The sequence below is a fragment of the Trichosurus vulpecula genome, chromosome 3 (assembly GCF_011100635.1).
Source record: "Trichosurus vulpecula isolate mTriVul1 chromosome 3, mTriVul1.pri, whole genome shotgun sequence".
NCBI lineage: Eukaryota > Metazoa > Chordata > Mammalia > Diprotodontia > Phalangeridae > Trichosurus > Trichosurus vulpecula.
The window spans coordinates 166,363,560-166,385,017 of NC_050575.1; the positions used below are offsets into that span (position 1 = coordinate 166,363,560).

Here is a 21,458-nt window from a genome sequence, read left to right on the forward strand (position 1 = left end):
TATTTGGAGATATCCTATTTCACAAGGCTAAGGCCTAGCAAGAAGGTTGTGCCCTGAGCTTGGCATAACAACAATCCTTTGTTGATAATCTCACCCTCTGGAAAAGCACATTGCTTTGACCAGCACCAGGTGTCCATTGCCCCCTATTTCCCAAGGACCTTAGAGCTATCCATCATACGTTTTGATAGGCTCACAATCCCTGTTTCTTTTAACAGCTAAATTAGCTGAACTGAACCAGGTATTACACTTCTGTTCCCAAAAGGCTAACTTGGGTTCTGTTTGTTTTGTGAGAAAATCAACTTGAAGACTATTCCCACAGGACGCAGGAATGCCTGCATTGTCCATGCATGAGCCTGCCGTGGGAACAGCTAAGAATGATCATGTTATGGTCCAGCCCAATTATGTATATAAAATGCTGCCTTTGCCCCAGTATGTTAAGCACTGTTCCTCAGGATGATTCCCACTTGCAAGCATTTCTTCACTTTGAAATTAAACTTCTGTTTGTGTACTGATTCTCCTGTCTCTAGCCTGCTCTGTTAGCTCTAGTCACTTATAGGTTAGAGGGCTGTTCCAGTCTGGTTGACAGTCAAAAAGCATCAAAAAATTAATTAATATCAATGCTTCATTATACATGTGCCAAATGGCACAGCATCTAAATACTAAAGCAAATGCTAAACAAGTTACAGGGAGAAACAGTCAGCAGAATTATGATAATTGGAGACCTAAATTTATCCACTTCAGACCTAAAATCAAACCAAATAAAAAAAAAAAAGAACAAAGTTAAGGACCTGAAGAGAATTTTAGAAAAGTTAGATTTGATAAGCCTCTGGTGATTATCGAATGGAAATAGAAAGCAGTATATATGTTTCTCAGTTATACACAGCACCTTTATAAAGATCAACTATATATTAGGGCATAAAACCTCATAAATAAGTGCATAAAAGCAGACATACTAAACACATTTTTATTATACATATATATATATGTATGTGTATATAAATATATATATATATATATATATATATATATATATAAAATATATATATTCCTTTATAGCTAATAAAAGACTGAAAGATTAACTGGAGACTAAATATCATAATCATAAAGAATCAGTGAGTCAAAGAACGAGCCACAGAAACAATAGATAATTTCTTTAAAGATCATGACAATAGTGAAACAACATAACAAAATTTGGGGGATATAGCATAAGCAGCCCTTTAAGGGAAAGTCTGTATCTCTAAATGCTTTAATCAACAAAAAAGAGAACAAACAAATCAATGAACTGGGTGTGCAAAAAAAAAAGTTAGAAAACTAACAAATTATAAAACCTCAATTAAAAACTAAAAGAGAAATTCTGAATATCAAAGAAGAGAACAACAAAATTCAAAGCAAAAACAAGCCCCACTGAATTAATAAAACTATAACTTGACTTTTTAAAGAAAAAATAAAGAAAACACATTAGCTAATTTGATTTTTAAAAAAGAGGAAAACTAAATTACCACTATCTAAAATTAAAAAGGGAAAGAAGAAAATTATTAGAAACAATCTGACCCATTTCCATGTCAATAAAAATCAACAACTTAAATGAAATAGATGAATATATGCAAAAACAGAAGGTGCCTGTTTCAACAATCTGGCTAGTAGCTGTTGGGGTGAAAAACCAACACAAGCCCAACAACAACAACGCTACCAGCACGCTGCAAAAGCCCAGGTTCTTTTGATCTGCTTTACTAAGGAAAGGAACATTAAGGGGTTAACAAGGTTACTTTAATTCAGCATACAAATACCATTCACTTAGTTCAGGGGAAAAAGCCAGCACCCTGAACTTCAGAGCAAAATACAAACAAATTACAAACACTGACAGACAGACCAAATACAATTCATAGTTACCAACATCTAAGTTCAGCCCGGGAGCTCATAACAAGGGCTGGCCCAGAGTCACTCGCGCCACCATGGCTGTGGGTAAGAGCTCCTAAAAAGAGAAAGCCAACCCTTGGTTTTATATCTTTTTCAGGGTCAAGGGTGTGTCACACATACGACTCACCCACATGACCTGAAATCGTCACAAAGAAGAGACTTAAGCCCACATGGTCTAAAAGCCTCTGATGTCCGAAACATGCCACTCAAACCCATGTAAACTAGGCCCTTCCTTAGTTAGCCCCACCTGGGGCCCCACCTTGGTTACCAATTCATACCCACATATGTTTAGCACCTAATCGTGGTTTGGGCCTGGGGCTTAGCACCTAGTAAGACTCAAAGACACTTAATTAATCATTTTAAAACAGTAAGAAAAAAAGAAAAAAGGAAAAAAAACAGTAAGAAAGTCCCAACTTGATTGATATCACAGTGCCCAGAAAAATAGACTAAGAAATAGAGAATTTAAATAGCAATCTTGGTGGGGTGGGGGTGGGGGAGGAACTGACCACTAAGCTAGCCATAAATAGGCTCCCAAAGAAGGAAACTTCAGAAACAAAAAGATTTACAAGCAAATGTCATCAGACATTCCAAGAACAATTAAATCCAATATTACATAAACTATTTGAAAGCAAAGGAGAAGGGGTCCTACCAAATTCCTTCCGTGATACAAATATTGTCTTGATATCTAAACCAGGGAGAATCAAAACAGAGAAAGAAAATGATATACCAATATATATAAATACCAATATCCCTAGTGAATACTGCCACAAAAATTTTAAATAAAATATTAGCCAAGATGGCATGGCAAAGGTTCTCTTACCCTGGGTGTGACTACAATTCAATGTATTTGGTTTCCCTTGTAACCCTATGTATCTTACTTTGTGCATTTTAAAACATCAGTCTGAGGTGAACCCATTAGCTTCACCAGACTGCCAAAGAAATTTAAGACATAAAAGATTAAGAACTTCTGAACTACAGCAACATTCTTTATCATACTTATAGGATATTAAAAAACTCCACATAAATCATCAATATTTCTCTGTATGACAAAAAAAAAACCCCAATCAGGAAGAGATAGAATAAGAAATTCCACTTGAAATAACCCCAGAAAATATAAATAACTTGGGACTCTACCTGCCAAGACACATATAGGAACTACACAGATACAACTATAGAACACTCTTCTACACAAATCAAGATAGATCTACATAATTGGAGAAATATTAAGTGTTCACGAGCAAGATGAACTAATATAATAAAAACAGCAGTACCACCTAAATCAGATTGCTTATTCTGTGTCATATCAAAATACCAAAGGATTATTTTGTAGAGCTGGAAAAAGTTATTAAATTCACCTGAGGAACAAAAGGTCAAGAACTCAAAATAATAATGAAAAATAATGAAATAATGAAAAAAAATTGGTAATGTAGGGGGCCTAAAAACACCACTTCGCAAATTATATGACAAAGCGGTATTCATTAAAATCATCTGGTACCAGTTAAGAAAGAGAGGTCAATCACTGGAACAGATCAGGTTCGCAACATTCAAAAACAAATTAATACAACACAAAGATATCTGGGGCAAAAATTCATCGTATGACAAAAACTGCTAGGAAAACTGGAAAGCAGTTTGTTAGAAACTAGGTGTAGACCAATATTTCACACTATGTATTAAGGGAAGATCTATAGATAAATGATTTAAACATAAAGAGTTAAATCACGAACAAGAAAAGCAAAGGAAGAAATCAACTTTCAGATCTACGGACAGGGGAACAATTCATTACCACAAATGGAATAGAGAAGATCACAGAATATACAACACACATTTTTTATTATATAAAATGTAAAAGATTTGCACACAAACAAAAACCTCCAAATGGCTAAAATTAAAAGGGAAGTAGATACCAGGGGCGGGAAGGGGGAAATCTCTGTAGCAAGTTTTCCTATGATAAAGCTCTCATTTCTAAGATACATAAGAAATTGATTTGAATTTCTACCAGTAAGAGCCATTCCCCAGTGGTAAATGGTCAAAAGATATGAGGAGGCAGTTCAAAGGCAGAAATCCAAGATATTAACAACCATGTAAAAAATGCTCCAAAACACTAATAACTAGAGAAATAAAATATTAAAGCAGTTCAAAGGTTCAACCTCATATGCATCAGATTGGCAAAGCTTGCAAAAAAGGAAAATGACAAAATGATAGAGGAGTTGAGATAAAATAAGCAAATCAATGCACCGTCAGTAGAGTTGTGAATTGGTCCAGCCATTTTTGGAAGCAATTTGGAACTATGTCCAAAAATTCAATAAAACTATGCACACTCTTTGACCCAGTGACACCACTACTAGGCAAATATTCCAAAGAAATTAAAAACAGAAAGGACCCACATGTGAATAAAAATATTTATAACAGGGGCAGCTAGGTGGCGCAATGAGTAGCATACCGACCCTGGAGTCAGGAGGACCTGAGTTCAAATCTGGCCTCAGACACTTTACACACTTACTTAGCTGTGTGACCTTGGGCAAGTCACTTAACCCCAATTGCCCTGCCTCTCCCCCCACCCCTAAAAAAAGATATCAATTAGTCAAAATAAACTGCCTCTTTACAGTATTTAAAAAAATATATTTATAACAGCTTTTTGTAGTGACAAAAAAATTGGAAATTAAGGGAACATAATGGAATACTACTGTGCAGGAAGAAATGGTGAAAGGGATGTTTTCAAGGAACTGAGAAGACTTACATGAACTGATAGAAAATGAAGTAAGCAGAACTGGGAGAACAATTTATACATTTGTAACAACATTATAAAAACAAACAATTCTGAAAGACTTAAGAAGTCCAATCAACACAATAACCAACTAAAATTCCAGATGAAGCATGCTACCCACCTTCTAACGGAGGTGATGGACTCAAGAGTATAAAATGAGACACAGGTTTTTTTGGACATGGCCAGTGTGGGACTTGTTTTCCTTGACTATGCATATTTGTTATGAGGGTTTTGTTTTTCTTTTTTTTTTTAATGGGAAAGGAGGGAGATGGGAGAGAAAATAGATTTGAAAAAAACTGAAAACAAAATTTTTTAAGTCAACATGTCTGTCAGTAAAGTCAGAAAAGTAGTAAGCCAAAATATTACGCAAAACATTATTCAACTGTAATCCTAACTTATTTAGAATAAAAAGGCAATACCATTTTATTTACTTTTTCAAAACAAATATTAAGTTTTTTATACCTTTTTGGTCTTTTCGGGATTATAATTGTACACAATCTGGCTGCAAGTCACCATTTCCTCCAAATCTGATTCAAGTTCTAACTTCGTCCTTAAAATATTAAGAAATAAATAAAAATACTCTGAATAGAGAAACACTCCAAGATTAAAGGAATTATATACTAGCACAAAACTAAGCACAAAGAGATTTAAATCAATCAATAAGTATTTATTAAGCACTTCCTATGTGCCACACATTGAACAAAAGTTAATGGAACTAACCTTGCGGAACTATTGCGTATATTTTCAATTTCTTTGTTGTAGCTCACATTGTTAATAATGGTCTGGAATGCTTCAATGGGATCAATAAGTTGACCCCAGACTTTTGAGCCAAGGCGATCCAGAATCACCATGAAGCAGTGCAATGCTGGCCAGAAAGGATCCACAGTATCTTCTGAAATATAAATTAACAATAGTTCAATGAAAGGAAGATTGGAGAAAAATTGCTACTGATGACTGTACATTTTTTACTCCAAGTGTCACCGTTAAATGTATACAAAACTAAAAGCTTAACAAGAAACTTAAAATAAAACATGAGCTACTTTTAAAGAAACAGATGCCATGTTTTTTATATTCAAGGAAGGTCTATCAAAGCCCCTATAAATGGCATGCAATTATAGTGGTATACAATTATGGTTTTTGTAAAAATGTTTCTTTTGGGATACTTAAGGGAAAGACACACACATTTTTGGACATGGACTAAGTATAGATATGTTTACTTGACTATGTTTAATTGTTACAAAGTAGACTGGTTTTTGTCTTTGTGTTTTGTTTTGCTTTAATACTAGCAATAGAGATGCCAAAAAAGAAGAAAAGAGGGTCATTTTAGCATTGCAAAAGATACACAGAAAAGAACAGAAAAAGGCTCAGAAAAAGAAACAGACTAGCAGGAGAGCTGTACCACTTATAGATTCGTGCTTTCATATGCAATAATTTTATTTTGATTTGTATAGAGAATTGCTCATGCTTAACGATGTCTGTCAAGTACAGAACTACAAAAAATTAAAGTAAAAGTATTTTTCTCCTTCCATACATGCTTCCCACACTAGTCAAGCATCTTCTCAACATCTTTCCAAAAGTTACTTAGATCCCAATCACCAAATCTTGGCTTGACACTGAGTAATAAAGGGAGAAAAAAAAAACTGGGCTTGTTCACAGTAAAGCAAATTCTAGCAGTGACAGTAACAATTTAAGAGTTTCTGCATCACAATGTGTCAAAATATTATGCCCAAGTAGTTTGTTACCATCTGATTGCTTTTCCATGGTGTGAAGTATTGACTGCATAAAATCATTTTGCTTGTCTGAGCCCAGCAACAAAGAATCCATGGCTTGTTCCTCAAGAATAGTTAATAACATACAGATTCCTGAAAGACAATTTCATATTTCCCTAAAATCATTAGCTCCTTTAAAATGAACACAACATATAGATTCATGAAATATAATTTACTGTTTCTCTGAAATATTAAGATTAACAACATATTAAAAAGCATCCTGAGATATAGTTGGCCAAAGGAACTACTCAGCAGGGACTAAACGAATAATGCATGGCAGCCCTGAGTTCTTTAGACATAGCTCAATCAAAAAACTATTTTTGGCAGTCTAAAATAAAGGCATTTCCACCCAACCCTTCTCAAATACTCCAAAGGCACTTGAAAATTTAGGGCAATCAATCTGATGACAAAAGACAGAAATTATTGTTGAGTAGACAATCATCTCAGATGTGAGAAGGGTCATATAGAGAATAAATTTATCTCAGATGTACAATTTTAAAAAATACTTTTCCTTCGTTTTCCCAATAGGAAAACTCACAGATGAAAAAAGGGTACTAAAGACCAAATGTTATTAAAATTCTTCTGTGGTAACAGAAATTTTGATATACCACATATTGCTTTAAATAAGAAGTGCATTGGTTAGTGTCTACATTATTTTAGTTAACAAAGATTGAAAATTTTTGTAATGGCATTTATACAGATGTTTGAGTTTTAGAAATAACTTTAAGAGTTCACATAACTCCTCTTAAATACTCTTGAAGATTTAGAGCTTTCTAAAGTTATTTCAATGACTTTTTCAGGTAGAGTAAAGGTTTGTAAGGATGAGGGACAGCTTGATGTCAGGGAAATGGACAGTGGAGAATAAGAGAATGAAAATTAAAGACAGAAGGAGGATGATCAAAGAGGCAAGCTCGCAGAATAAGAACTAGGTAGCACCTGGGAAATACTAGATAATAATCTTGTAATCACATCACAAATGGAGAAGAATTCCCATGAAAGGCACCTGAAATCAACTGAGAAAATCCAACATGGTAAAAATAAAACTTACCTAACCAGTAGTTTTTGTAGTTGTTTGTGTCATACATGTGAGAAGGCAGAAGGACAAGTTTCCCCTTCTCGAATTCTGAAGAAGTGTAAATATCTGGACTTTCTAAAAGCCCCAATTCAATAACTCTAAACAAGCAAGTCAATACTTCCTGTAAATCATAGTAATCATCTCTGTCTACCTTCCCCAAGTTTCTGGCTGTCAGAATAGCCCATCGTCGAACCTATATGAAAGAAAGAAAAAGCACATATTAAAAAGACCAAGAACTATGATGAGACTCAGTATTTTTAATTAAATCAAAGCTTAACTCTAAATTAAAGCTCCTGGCTAAAATAATAAGATCAGAAAAGCTTATTATGAATTTGATTTTAAAATGGGAAATGCAATAAGAATGAGTAGTTTCTATGGTTCTATGGTTTCTATTTTTATACCTTTGTATAAAAACCTATAAACTTTTAGTCCAAAATTTAAGAATTAATAAAAAATGTTTTGAACTGTAAAATATATTTTCAAAACTAAAATCAAACAGTCCTCATAGAACAAGCTACAAACTGTGACTCAAAATTTCTTTATATCACAATATGTCACATCATAAAAATATCAATTTGATTCAACTAAACATTATAGGTAATATTATTAATGGAAAGCTTTAGCAATGACAAAAACAATGTAGCATAACAGCCTAAATATGCAATAAATGTCATTTTATAGCCATAACACATTCACAACTCACCATTTCATTGGGATGTACCAAGAACAAATAGATCCCTGGATGTTTGTCAAATACCTGAAAGGAGCAGTTAGCTTGCTCCATCCTACAAAGTGCTTCAACACATAATTCATCTAAATAGAAAGAAAAACACAGTAAATGCAAGTTGAAAATATGTATCAGCTAAAATTAAAGTAGCCTATTCTGTTTACTTCAATGGTTTTGAGGGCAAATAAAAAGTCACTTAAAGAAAATCATTAGATTGCCATGAAAACTTCAGGGAACAAGTTTTCTAATGAATCATTTTCACTTTAATAGAAAAATTCAACTCAAAGCATTACGATATAATGGAAAGAACTTGGGCTAAGATGACCTAAGCTCTACTGTATGACCTTAGACAAGTCATTTAACTATTCTATGTTTCACTTTCTTCATCTGTAAAATAAGGTTGAACCAGATGACATCAAAGATCCCTTCCAATCCTAGCCTTGTAATTTCTATTCAGTTATTAAGCACCTACCACACGCTAGTTTCAGAGGCCACAACAACAAAAGTGACAATCTCTATTCAAGGAACTTGTAAGAATCATCATGTACCCAAATTAAAAAATATATATATACATATACATATACATATATATATATATATATATATATATATATATATAAAGCAAATACAAAGTAATTTGGGGGGGGCATATAGAACACAAAAAAATGGAGTGACTGGAAAGACTTTGTGTAGGAGGTGATACTTTATACTTGAAGTTAGGGATTTCAAGACAAAAAGGACTGGAAATACAGGCTTGAGAATCATCTATAATAAAAATAATTGAACCCACGGACATTGATGGCTTCACCAGGAGTTAAGAATTCAAGACAAAAAACAGAAGAAAGCTTAGAATAAAACTTTATAGTAAAACTATACATAGGAGATAGGACACATATGATAATCCAACAAAGAAGACTGAAAAGGAATACTCAATCAGGTAGAAGGAGAACCAAGAAAGAGCAGTGTCATGAAAATCCAGGGAGAAGGGAGTATAAGAAAGATGAAGTGATAGACCAAATATTGCTAAGAGGGATAAAAGAAAACTGAAAAAGTGACTGAATTTAGCAGTAGATTATTAGTAACCTTGGAAAGAACAGCTGAATGATAGGTTTGAAGGCTGGATTTTTATAAAAGGCTGAGGAGTAAGAAATGAGGAAGTAGAGACAATATAGACTGCTATATTTATATCAGGTAGAGTAAAGGTTTGTAAGGATGAGGGACAGCTTAATGTCAGGGAAATGGACAGTAGACAATAAGAGAATGAAAATTAGAGAGGGAGGATGATCAAAGAGGCAAGCTCTCAGAAGAAACAAGGAGATGAGAGCAAATGTGTAAGGAGAAGAATTGTCTTTGGTAAAGACAAAAGATACCTCTCCAGAGACTGAAACAAAGGAAGAGAGACTAGGGGCTGACATTTAAAGAGGTCTGAAGTACAGCAGTGAAATAAAGCAGCAGTTCACAATGCATGGATGGGTTCTATCTGAGGAGATATTGCTGAATGATGGTGGCAAATGCAGGGTCTGAGAGTGGAAGTAAAGAGCAAAAAGCATGCCTATTCCTTAACCCAGCCCAGAAGAGGGGCAAGAGAGGAGATACACCTACTACTGATGAAGTTGTTAACGATCTTCTAGGAGGAGCCAGGTTTCCATGAATATAAAGAACAATTCAACAGGTAAATGCCTACTACATGCCAGATACTGTATAATGTGCTGAGGATACAAAGACAAAAAGGAAAGTCCCTAACTATTTAAGAAGTTTACATTCTGTCAAGGGAAATAATAGGTATACATCTAAGTGATAAAAAACATATGAATAAAGGACAGGGGTTATATTTGTGATTTCGTTGGTATTAAGAACTGCAAGGTAAGAAAATTCTCTCTAAACTGAGTGAAGATGGAAGCATTTTTCTATTTGTTTGTTTGTTTAGGAACACTAATGTGGAAACATGTTTAGCATGACTTCGTACATATAATGGGTATCTTATTTCTTGCCTTCTCAAGAGGAGGGAGAAGAGGGAGAAGGAGGGAAAGAATTTGGAACTGAAAATAAAATTTAAAAAAGGAAAAAGAAAGAAGGAAAGAAAGGAAGAAAGAAAACCCCCTCTACCAATGCAGGGTGACACCTTTATTTACTTATAGACTAAGGCAGTTGCCTAGAGCAGAGGTGTCAAACACATAACCCACAACATTTCCCAATATGGCCCCAAATGTGATTAGGAAATATTTAATAAAATAAATGACTAAAACAAGAAATATATAAACATGTGTGGTTTTCCAAGTCAATATGTGATCTTTATGTATAGTTTAGTGGCTGCCATTTCAAAGTTTGACCCCAATAGCCTAAAGGACCAAGAGATTAAGTAACTTGCCCAGAGTAATAAGCCAATGTGTCAAAGGTGGGACTTGAATCCGAGTCTTTCTGACCTCAAGACTCTTAACTATTCTGCCACACTATCTTATGTATGTAAAATATATATATATATACAAGGTAATCTGGGGGGACAGCAAAGGCAATAACAGCGAGGGTGATCAGGAAAGGCCTTATGTAGGAGGACACACTTGAGCTCTATTAGGGGTTCTGAATTAGGGGTTCCAAGACTCAGACATGAAAAAAGAGTACACTCCAAGCATGGGTGATAGCCTATGCAAAAGCTTGAAAATGAAATATGGAATATTGTCGATGAGAGTTGAGAAATAAGCCATTTTGGCTGGCATATAGAATATATGAAGGGAAATAATAAGTAAGAAGTCTGGAAAGATAGGCTAGATTTTGGCTTGTGCAAGGTTTTAAATGCCAAAAAGAGGAATTTGTATTTGATCATAGAAGGGACAGGAAGCCACTGCAGCTTCTTGGGGAGGAGAGTGAGACTATCAGACCTATGCTTTAGTAATATCACTTTGGCAGTGGAGAATGGATTGGAGAAAAAAGTGTGGAGGTAGGTAGAACAGAAGTGAAAGGGTCATAAATATAAAACTTGAAGGAAAGTTTTAGGCCATTCAGTCCACTGCCCTCATTTTAAAGATGAGGTTTAAGGAGGGTAAGTGGCTTGCCCAAGTCACTCGGAGAGTGTCTGAGGTAGGATTTGCTACAATAGTCCAGGCAAGAGATAATAAGGGCTTCACTTCACTAGAGTGATAGCTCTGTGAATGGAGCAAATGGATAGTTATGAGAAATGATGTGAAGGTAGAACTGACACTGATAACTAATAAGATACGGGGGGGAGGGGAAGGTGAGGGAGAAAACAAAATCAAGGATGACTGAGAGTGTAAACTTGGGTGACTAGAAAGATGGCAGTACTGTCAACAGAAATAGGGAGGAAAGGGAAATTGATTTAAAGAAAATAATAATTGTTTTAGACATGGAAGGAATATGAGAGGAAGGGGTCTAATTTGAGGGGTAGTTTTTATAACAGAATTGAGGTTCCAGAGGCATGGTGGAAGGGAAGGGCAGGATGGGAAAAGGCTCAAGAGGGGTAGGGCTGAAACAGATAAGGATAAGAGATGAAGAAGTAGAAACAAAGGAAGAAATTTTTCACTTAGGCAGCCTTTGGCTCTAAATCACTGGAATTCAGAGAGGAAAATAGTTTGCAAGCCATTGGATAATACAAAGCCATAAGCTTCTCAAAAAGGAACCATTCCATGGTAAGCTCATACCAAATCTTAGTTAGGATGCTAATTTCATTTTCACTACTGAGGGATGAGGGGGGAGAGGAAAGAAGAATGTGAGGTTCTGGTCCTGGGCTGAGAATAGGTTTCTGGGCTCTCACTGGTTATGGTTCTATGATTCTAAGATACTCACTGACGTGCTCATGTAAGAGCAGATAAGGATATTTCAGTATTTCAAGAAGAGGAACTCGAAGTTTGTTTTCAAAGTCTTGGCCAGTGAAACCAAACAGCTGTGTTTCACCATTGTCATCGACTATAAATAAGTCATCATCTTCTTCAATTTCTCCTTTCATAGATTTTTCAAAATGATTTATGAGACGGGTAGTTTCATATTTCCATAAGATCTATCAGAAGAAAAAAAAATAGAGCTCTTAATGAAAAACCCTGTATAAGGTGATCTATAGAGAACTTTTCAATAACTACAAATTAAAAAGTTTAAAGAAGACTATGTAATAAACCACTGCCAATACTTTTTAAAGGAAATCTCTGGGTCAGATAAACAACACTGTTTTGTTTAAAAGTATAAATTATATAGAGAAGGGTTAGCTTGGGAAAAGACTAAAAGAGATTAAAATTAATACTTTTTTCCTTTTCTCAGAATTCCCTTTCGCAGTTTAATAGAAATCATTCAGTACCCTTGGCTTGAATCTGGTCAATCTTTACTTTGACCCAGTGACACTATTGTGAGAGCACTTCACTTGTCTGAACTCACTTTATTTGTAAACTGCAGAAAATTATCCTTGTTAACTAACTCGTCCTGTTATCAGGAAAGAAGAACACCAGAGAAGGGTCAGCTATTAATCTTAAAACTGAAAATGTTAGTTAGCTCCAAAATTGGGACCCTTCATAAGTAAAGAAGAGATATTCTAAGGACAGTCTTACCACTGCTGTCCTCCCCTAAATGTTTTACAGGCCCATTTCTTAGCAAGCACATTTGGCTGCAAATTTAAAACTTTATGGTTAGGAATTGATAATTACATCTTACACACTAAGTTTCTTTGATGAGAAAACGCTGCTGCCCCTGGAGGTTTACTTGATTTTCCAAAATATTTCAAAATGAACTGTTTATGAAGAAAAAATTACAAGTCACTTAACTACAATTCAGCACTCGTATCTGTTTAATATAGAAAAAAAGAAAATATTCTTGTTCAACAAATTGATTTTATTTCAACATACTGAAGGATTGAGGCATAAGGAAACTCCCCCATGCTTCATTCTCCTGTAGGCTATAGAGAAATCCTCAAATTAGGACTTGCCAGTCTTCAGATTCTAAATTACTATCCATTAGTAATTCTTCGGATAATATGAATAAAGTTCAAACCCATTCTCTTCCCTAACTCAAACTCTAAATAATCTACTTTTTTCTTATTTTAGTTAATATTCTAGGCTCATTCTGATTACCTCATGCAAGGAAGGCAGTTTATCTCTTGCTTTGTGGTATTCAGCCACACACTCCAAGCAGTAACAGAGGTCCTCATTAGCTGTGAGAACGTCACAGGGAAGTGTCCCAAAAGCATAGCTCTTTAGGAAGTCAACAGTAGACTCACCACCTGGTGTACACCAGCGACACGTGCTCATTCTGTACCTAAACTCAGGAAAAAACAAAGTATAAATACTGAAGGAAAAAAATAGTACCAATTTTCTTATTTGGATATAAATGTACACATAGACTGTACATCACCAACTCTTTGATTTAAAACATTTGTCCCCCATTTCTAAAATCAACCTTACTCAAATCCATTGTACAACTTAACAACTGTGCTATTTATTTTAGGAAAACCCAGTCTTGACCACAGAAGATTGAAAGCATGTGAAATGTAAGAAATTCACAAGAAACTCTCATATAATTTTTAATTACCTTCAGCATATTACTTTTATTATTTTACAGATAAGGAAACTGTGGCTCAGAGAGGTGAAGTAGCTTGTCCAAAATCACATGGCTAATAAGTGGTAGAGCCAGGACTTGAATCCAGGTCTTTTGAGCATAAGTCCAGTACTCTTTAGACTGTATTTTGACACTTTTTATACTGTCTCAAACTCTATAACACAATCCAAAACCTCCCCAATTAAATCTACATTTATTTGAAAGAGATCATTCATATTAGGAAAACAAAGTAGATGATGAATGCATATTTTCTAGCTTACAACATGCAAATGAGTTAATCCATCACAATCAGTAACATAGACAGACAGGCAGGCAGGCAGGCAAGCAAGTAGACAACTTCATTGAGCTGGATCCAGAATTGAAAGAGAGGAGACTGGCTGAGTCACATTTTAAAAATTAAACACTTTTAATGATCTCAAGACTTGTTTGGCTGCAAAAGCCTGGAATTTTTAGATGCTAATATTCTTACAATCACCCCATATTGCAAGAAAAATTATGACTTCTTATGTATAAGAAGTAATATGTAAGGCACATGACTAAAAGGATGTAAGCTGATCATATAGTGAAAAGAAAGCAAATGGAAGCCCTAGTACTATACTAGCACCCTAAAACATTAAGACAGAGAAAGGTCTCCAATATATGATTCTTCCATGGAGGATTTATAGACAGACATGGAAAAAAAAAACAAACCAACAACCAGGACCCAACCCAATTGTAGAATGATAATCACAGAGTTAATCAAGAGTTAAAAGGGACCTCAGAAACTATCTAATCCAATTTGTCCCTGAACAAGAATCCCCTCTACAAAAATTCCCAATTTGGGAAAATGTACCTATCTTTTTTACAAAGGTGGAAGAAGATGGAAGTGAAACTGTCATGATTAAAAATTAGGTAGACTGAGGCATAAAGCTCTGAGCACGATTAATTTATTGGTAAGGCTAGCAACTACCAATAAAAGAGATCTCTTAGCCCTTCAGCATGCCAAAAGACTTCAAATGAGGGCTGACCACTTTTACAGACAAAAGGAGCAGCATCCAGCAATCAGAAGGCAGCATCATAGATGGGGAAAACAAAATGATTGGCTACAAGATCAGAAACATCACAGGTGTGAGGGACAATATGATTGGATAGTGTTTCAACAATCCAGCTAGCAGCTTCTGTGGGGGTGTAAGATCCACCCACAGCCAGCACCCGGAAAGCTGCCAACAGCACAGGTTCTTTTGATCTGCCTTAATAAGGAGAAGCAAAGTGAAGGGGTTGACAAGTTTACTTTAATCCAGCATACAGACAGCATTTACTTAGTTCAGGGGAAAAATCCAGCACCCTGAACTTCAGAACAAAATACAAACAAATTACAAACATTGACAGACAGACCAAATACAGATTCATAGTTACCAGCATCTAGGTTCAGCCCAGGAGCTCAGAATAAGGGCTGGCCCAGAGTCACCCGCGCCACCACTGCTGTGGGTAAGAGAGCTCCAAAGAGCAAACAGCCAACCCCTGGTTTTTATATCTTTTTCAGCGTCAGGGGTGAGTCACACATGCGACTCACCCACGTGACCTAGAATCGTCACAAACAGGAGGACTTAAACCCACGTAGTCTAAAAGCCTCTGCTCTCCCAGACACGTAAACTAGGCCCTCCCTGGAGTTAGCCCCACCTTGGACCCCACTTTAGTTGCCAATGCACACCCACTAAAGTTTTACACCTAATAGGGGTTTGGGCCTGGGGCTTTAGCACCTAGTAAGACTCAAAGACACCGAATTAATCAAAGGAAACAAAGGCCAAACTCTTCAAGGGCGCTTGTTGAACTAAGTGCTAAGGAGCCCATTTTGATTACCAACACAGATAGACATCAATAATGTGGGGCTAGCAACAATCCCTCCCTCTATCCTGTTGCCAGGAAATGTTGACCTAGATCCTACAAGAATAACTAGTGCAGGGGTGGGGAACCTGTGGCCTTCAGGCCACATAGGCCCCCTAGGGCCTCAAGCAGCTTTGAGGCCACCTCTGAAATAGTGGTATATGGATAACGTTTTCCTTTTAATGTGCAAGGACAACTAGTGGTTGAGAGAAAACAGATTTCCTCTAGTTGATCAAGGGCATCTGGTAGTATAGAAATAATGTGTTTTCTTTAATTAAAAGTGATCAGTAGGAGAGCTGAACTTTTAAACTTAACTCAGAAAGGAAAGCTGGTCATTGTGGGAAAGCTGAACTTTTAAACTTCTGAACATAAAGACAAAGGAATGTGACTTTAGGTAGTTGTATAACATGTTCCTGATGATACAAAAAAGAACAATTAAAAGTGGAATCAAAATCAATTTTTCTCAAAACACTGCTGTGTACTTTCAGACTGCCTGAAGTGTAAGTTTTGCTTTGTTACATGGATGACACTGACAAGTGAAAAGTGATGATATATAAAAACAAAAGTTAGTGTTTAAAAAGCTTTTTGGAGGTGAGGCCAGGATGGAGGAATAGCAGGAAGCAGTACAAAGTTCCTCCCCAAAGATTCTATAAAATAGATCTAGAAAACAAATTCTAACAGGGAAATCCAAGAAAAAAATCATGGTGAGTCATTTTTCTAGCCATAGAAAAATGGCATAAGGAGACAGAGGTCTGCGGGGGATCAGGAACAAACTGTACACCAGTCAAGCAGGGGTCCCATATAAGGGCACCTGGGGACAAGTGTCAACTGTCAACTTCTGTCACCTACTACCCAGGTCCAGTCACATATCCAGGGCAGAATGAGGAGGGGACCTGTGCCTACCCCCACCATTCCCCACCCCCGACCCTAGTACAGCCCTGGGGCTATGTACTAAGAAAGGAGCAGATTCAGAAGTAAGCAGCATCAGTGGGACTTAGTTACCAAGAGAATAGCAAGGGTCACAGTTCTAGCTTCTAACCCAGGCTGAAGCCTGCATAGAAATAACCAGGGCAAGAACCCCAGGCCAAAGGGAAGCCTACAGTTTTATCACTCCGAACTAGCAGAGCTTCCCCACTGGCTGACTGTGGCCAAGTCTAGCAGCAGTCTACTGATGATTAGACCGAAACCCAAGTCAGACACTTGCAGAGCTCAGACCAGGGGGACAGCAATCAGACTTTACCCTGGATCATACCTCCTTGGGAGCACTGAAAGTTTGCAGGGTCATAGCCTCTCCCTGAGATCCAGCAATAACACAACACTTAATACCCCAAGAAAGCAGCAACAGGATCAGTCCAGATCTTCCCTCCAGGAGTGCAGACTGCAGCCCTAATACCAAGTTCAAAGAATGAGTAAACCAAAAATGAATTTTACCATAAAGAACTAATTATGGTAGCAGAGATGCTCAAGACACAAATGCAGAAGAGAATGCCTCTAAAACATCTATAAGCAAAGCCTCAGAGTAAAACAGTGTGGCCACAAATTCAACTAGAATTCCTGGATAGATAATTTTAAAAAAAAAAAAAAAGGTTTTGTCAAATGAAAGGAGAGCTGGGGGAAAAAATGGAAAAAGAAAGGAGAGCTATGAAAGAACTGGAAATAGCTTGGCTCAAGGTATAAAACCTAGCCCAAACAACAAATTTCCTGAAAATAGGGGTCAACCAAACACAGAAATAACAAAGTCAAAAAAATAAAAATAATTAAGTTTCCCACCCAACTGTACTCCATTGGACTTTTCCATCCTACCCACCCAAGAACTTCATCCTGCAAGATCACATCAGCCCTGGTACTCCCACCTTTTCAGTACTCTCTACTCCTCTGAGTGGAGAGCATCTCTCAGAACTTTCATCTAACAAAGGAATCCAGACCAGCCATTTCTTCATTTCCCACCCTGTTCCACTTCTCTGACCTTCTCCACCACAGGTATCTTCTCCTTGCTCTCCTCTCTTCCTCGTTTCTGCTTCCTTTTGTGTGTGGTCTTTCCCCATGAGACTATAACTACTTGAGGGCAGGGACTTTTATTTGTATCACTTAGTGCAGTAATTAATGCTTATTAGCTGGTTAACTGACATTAAGGTATCATAACAAAAACAAGTGACCTTAGAAGACAGAAGAAAATCATGATCAAACAAGAGCCTAGACATTTTAATACAGATCTCTTAGAACCAGTCTCTACATGGCCTAGTGAATAGAGCCCTGAGTCAGGAACGTTCAAATTCAGCTTCAGACACTTACTAGCTGTGCAACCCTGGGTAAGTAGCTTGTTTGCCTCAGTTTCCTCAACTGCAAAATGGGGATAATAGCACCTATCTCCTAGGGTGGTTGTGAGAATCAAATAATTATAAAGCATTTAGCACAATGGCTAACACTGCTATGTAGTAGGTGCTGTTAGCTATTATCTTTTACAAACTAAAAATAATTCTTTCCTACAATGTAACTAAAACAGCTTTTTAGTGTACTTTTCTTTCTCACTAGCCTCAGCATTCTGAGCATTAGTGTTGCTGATACTAAGATGACTATGCCACACTTTCATATTTATCTCCTACTTGTCCTTACTTGTATCTACACCTACATCTAAAATATGGTGCATGTTTCTCACTTAAATGACTTTTTTTTCCTCCTCATTGGAATGTCTTCAGAATTTCATTCGTTAGAGTTTCTTATTCCTCCTGACCTTCCTTACTTTAGTCCTTACAACTCCTTTTTCCTCAACATTTTGAAATATGCTTTCACAAAATCTAGGATGTATTAATTTGGTCATTCAATAAACAGTAAGTTCCTACTATTTGCTAGGCACTGTGTTAGATGCCAAAGATGGCGCTATCAACTGGAGATGTCAAACTATATGCCTAATTTTCCTTCCTTCTTTATCTCACTACTTTTAAGATGAAGGGTTAACTTTCCCCTAAAGTTGACATATTTACCCTAATAGGTGCTCCCTCTTGATTTGAGTTCCAGAACAGATCTCATTGGCTCTTCTACCTTTAGACAAAGAAATTATTCATTGTTCTTCTCTTGGCAGGGAACTCCTGTAGTTGTCTAGAAAACTGACGCCCCCAGTGATCACTATATAGTACATTTGTATGAGGCTCATGACCTAGTTCCTTTAGTCCTCCAACTTTTCATTTTTCTGTCCAGGTAGTTCACATCCAATATTGCTTCTGCTTCCATTGATCTTTACTCAAAAGCTCATCATGCTTCCCCACACAATACTACTTGGACCTATTTATGGCTAGGTCTCCCTATCTTGCCCAAGTTGGATATTCAGTGGTCACTCATGAGCCTAATCCCACTGCTAATCAGTATGGAAGCTTTGGCTGGATACAATCTGGAATGATTTACCCATCTTTACACAGCCTGTTACCCTCCCTGCCTCACTCAGGCTCATCACATTGCTGCTCGGTTTAACATGGATACCCAATCGGCTTTTAGTCCTACTGAAACTCAGTCTCCCCCACTAGCAGGGATTATAGGCCTGTGTCCCAACACCTCTGTTCCTCACCTTTTTTAGACCTAACCCATTCCATGTAATAAATTATATCTTTCCACATTCTACTCATGGTTGGTGAAAAACAACCTCCAGTGATATTAATATCAAATTTGTTTCTCTGTAGTCAGTTTTCTAGTTCACTCTGCTTGTTACCCATATTCTGTACAACTGTGTGTAGATATGAGCATAGATTTAGAGATAATTTTTATTACTTTTATCTCTTCAAAAAAGGTATCCAATCTGTTCCCTTTACTTTACAGATCAGTTAACTAGGAAGAGCCAGAGGTTCAAATCCAGATGCTCTGACTTTGAAGTCTGGTGTTCTTTCCACTCTGTACCTCTGCCCCTATCAATCTGATCCTATAGGTTTGTTTCTTAAATTCTGCCCACGAATTTCTGGACATCTCTACTTCTATTCTTCCTACAACGTATTTGCTCCTATTATCTAGATGGGTGGACAGATTGAAGTTTTCTTCCTCTCCCATTTTTAGCTTAAAGTTCTTTTGATTACATCTGCAGGACTTCTGGCATTCTTACCTAGCCTGTTTGGTAGCACTCCAGTCCTAGCCAAAAACCTGTTATTCCTATATTTTATTTTTTAAAAATGAACTAGAAAATTAACAAACATGAACATTTCCATATAGATACACCAAAAAACTACATATGAAATTGTTAATCTATTACATACAGCCTTTAATATATACTTTAATGTGATAGTACCAAAATTGTCCTTTATGTCTGGGTCCCCTTCTAAACTTCCTTCTGCTCTCTTATTTTAAAAACATTTGATGATCTTTGCTTTTTTGCATCAATATCCATATACTCCCCACTCTGCCCTCCACCCCAATAAAAAAAAACCCTTGTATATAAGTATAATCAAGCAAAATGTATGTTGTATTGGTCATGTCTGGAACATATATCTTGTTGTGCACCTATAATTCATCACTTCACTAGCAAGAGGAATGTTTATATCTTCTGGAGCTGTGATTGGCCATTGGATTGATCAGAGTTCTTAAATTTTTCAAAGTTGTCATCCTTTACAATGTTCTGGCTAATGTATCAGTAATTCTCCTAGTTCTGCTCAATTCATAAAGGTCTTCCCAAGATTCTCTGAATCCATGCCTTATGAAGCAATAATTTCATTACATCCAGTGACTATAATTTCTTCAGCCATACCCCAATTCATGCACAGTTTCCAATTCTTTGCTACAATAAAAAGCACTGTTATACATATTTTTATATAATGAGTCATTTTCCTTTCTTTGATTTCTCTTAGGTACATGTCTCGTAGTGGTACCACTGGGCCAAATGGTATATACTAAGTTAGTGACTTACTGGATAAATTCTAAGTGACTGGATCAGTTCACAGCTCCAACAATGCATTTCTTCCTAGTGTGTCTGTCTTCCCACAGCTCCTCCAAAAATTATTTTCCCTTTTGTATGATTTTTGTCAATTTGATGGGTATGAAATAGAACTGTTTTAATTTGAATTTCTCTTATATAATTTAGAGCATTTTTTCCCCATATGGTCAAAGGCTTAAAATTCTTCCCTTGAAAACTTATTTGTATCCAACGACCATTTATCCATTAGGAATGGCTCCTGTTCCCATATATCAATACCACATCTATCTCAGAAACCAGACCTTTATCAGAGAGATTTGCTGCAGATTTTTACCCCCAATTACCCATTTCATTTCCAATTCTAACTGTAGTTTTTACTTATGCACAACCTTTTTAATTCTAAGTAATCAAAACTGTCCATTTTATCCCATGATCATCTTTCTTATTTGGCCAAGCACATTTAGCCTAACCATAGATGTAAAAGATACCTTCTTCCAGCCTTCTCTAATTTTTATATGACATTTTATATCTAAGTCATTAATCTATTTGGACTTATTGCAGTATATGGTGAGATAGTGATCTACCTCTTAATTTTTTTCCAGATTGCTTTCTCAGCAGTGTTTTATTTTAAGAGTATATGCCCTTGAATTTATAGAAAATATTACAATGCTGTTTGCTTGCTTCTGGATCTTATGTTCCAAATCAGTCTTGCTGATCAACTTTCTTATTTTTTAACCAGTACCCGTAGCAAACTATTTCAATGATTATTGCTTTGTATATAGTTAAGAGATAAGAACTTCCTTTCTTCTCACCTTTTTCATTATATCCCTTAAAATTCTTGATGTTTTATTCCTTCAGAAGTACTGCCATTCTATCTAGTTCTATGGTAGTTTGATTGGCATGGC

General features: G+C 36.3%; 1 protein-coding gene across 1 annotated transcript in view; it reads right to left on the bottom strand.

Moving 5' to 3' along the window:
* The window catches only part of SETX (senataxin), a 53,280-nt gene extending 39,784 nt beyond the window's left edge, over positions 1-13,496 (bottom strand). Inside the window, 7 exon segments of the mRNA XM_036749866.1 lie at positions 5,144-5,231; positions 5,402-5,573; positions 6,424-6,543; positions 7,499-7,718; positions 8,229-8,338; positions 12,051-12,261; positions 13,319-13,496. Of these exon segments, the coding sequence (XP_036605761.1) occupies positions 5,144-5,231; positions 5,402-5,573; positions 6,424-6,543; positions 7,499-7,718; positions 8,229-8,338; positions 12,051-12,261; positions 13,319-13,495 (1,098 nt within the window). The 5' untranslated portion in view covers position 13,496.
* Positions 13,497-21,458: the final 7,962 nt, after the last annotated feature.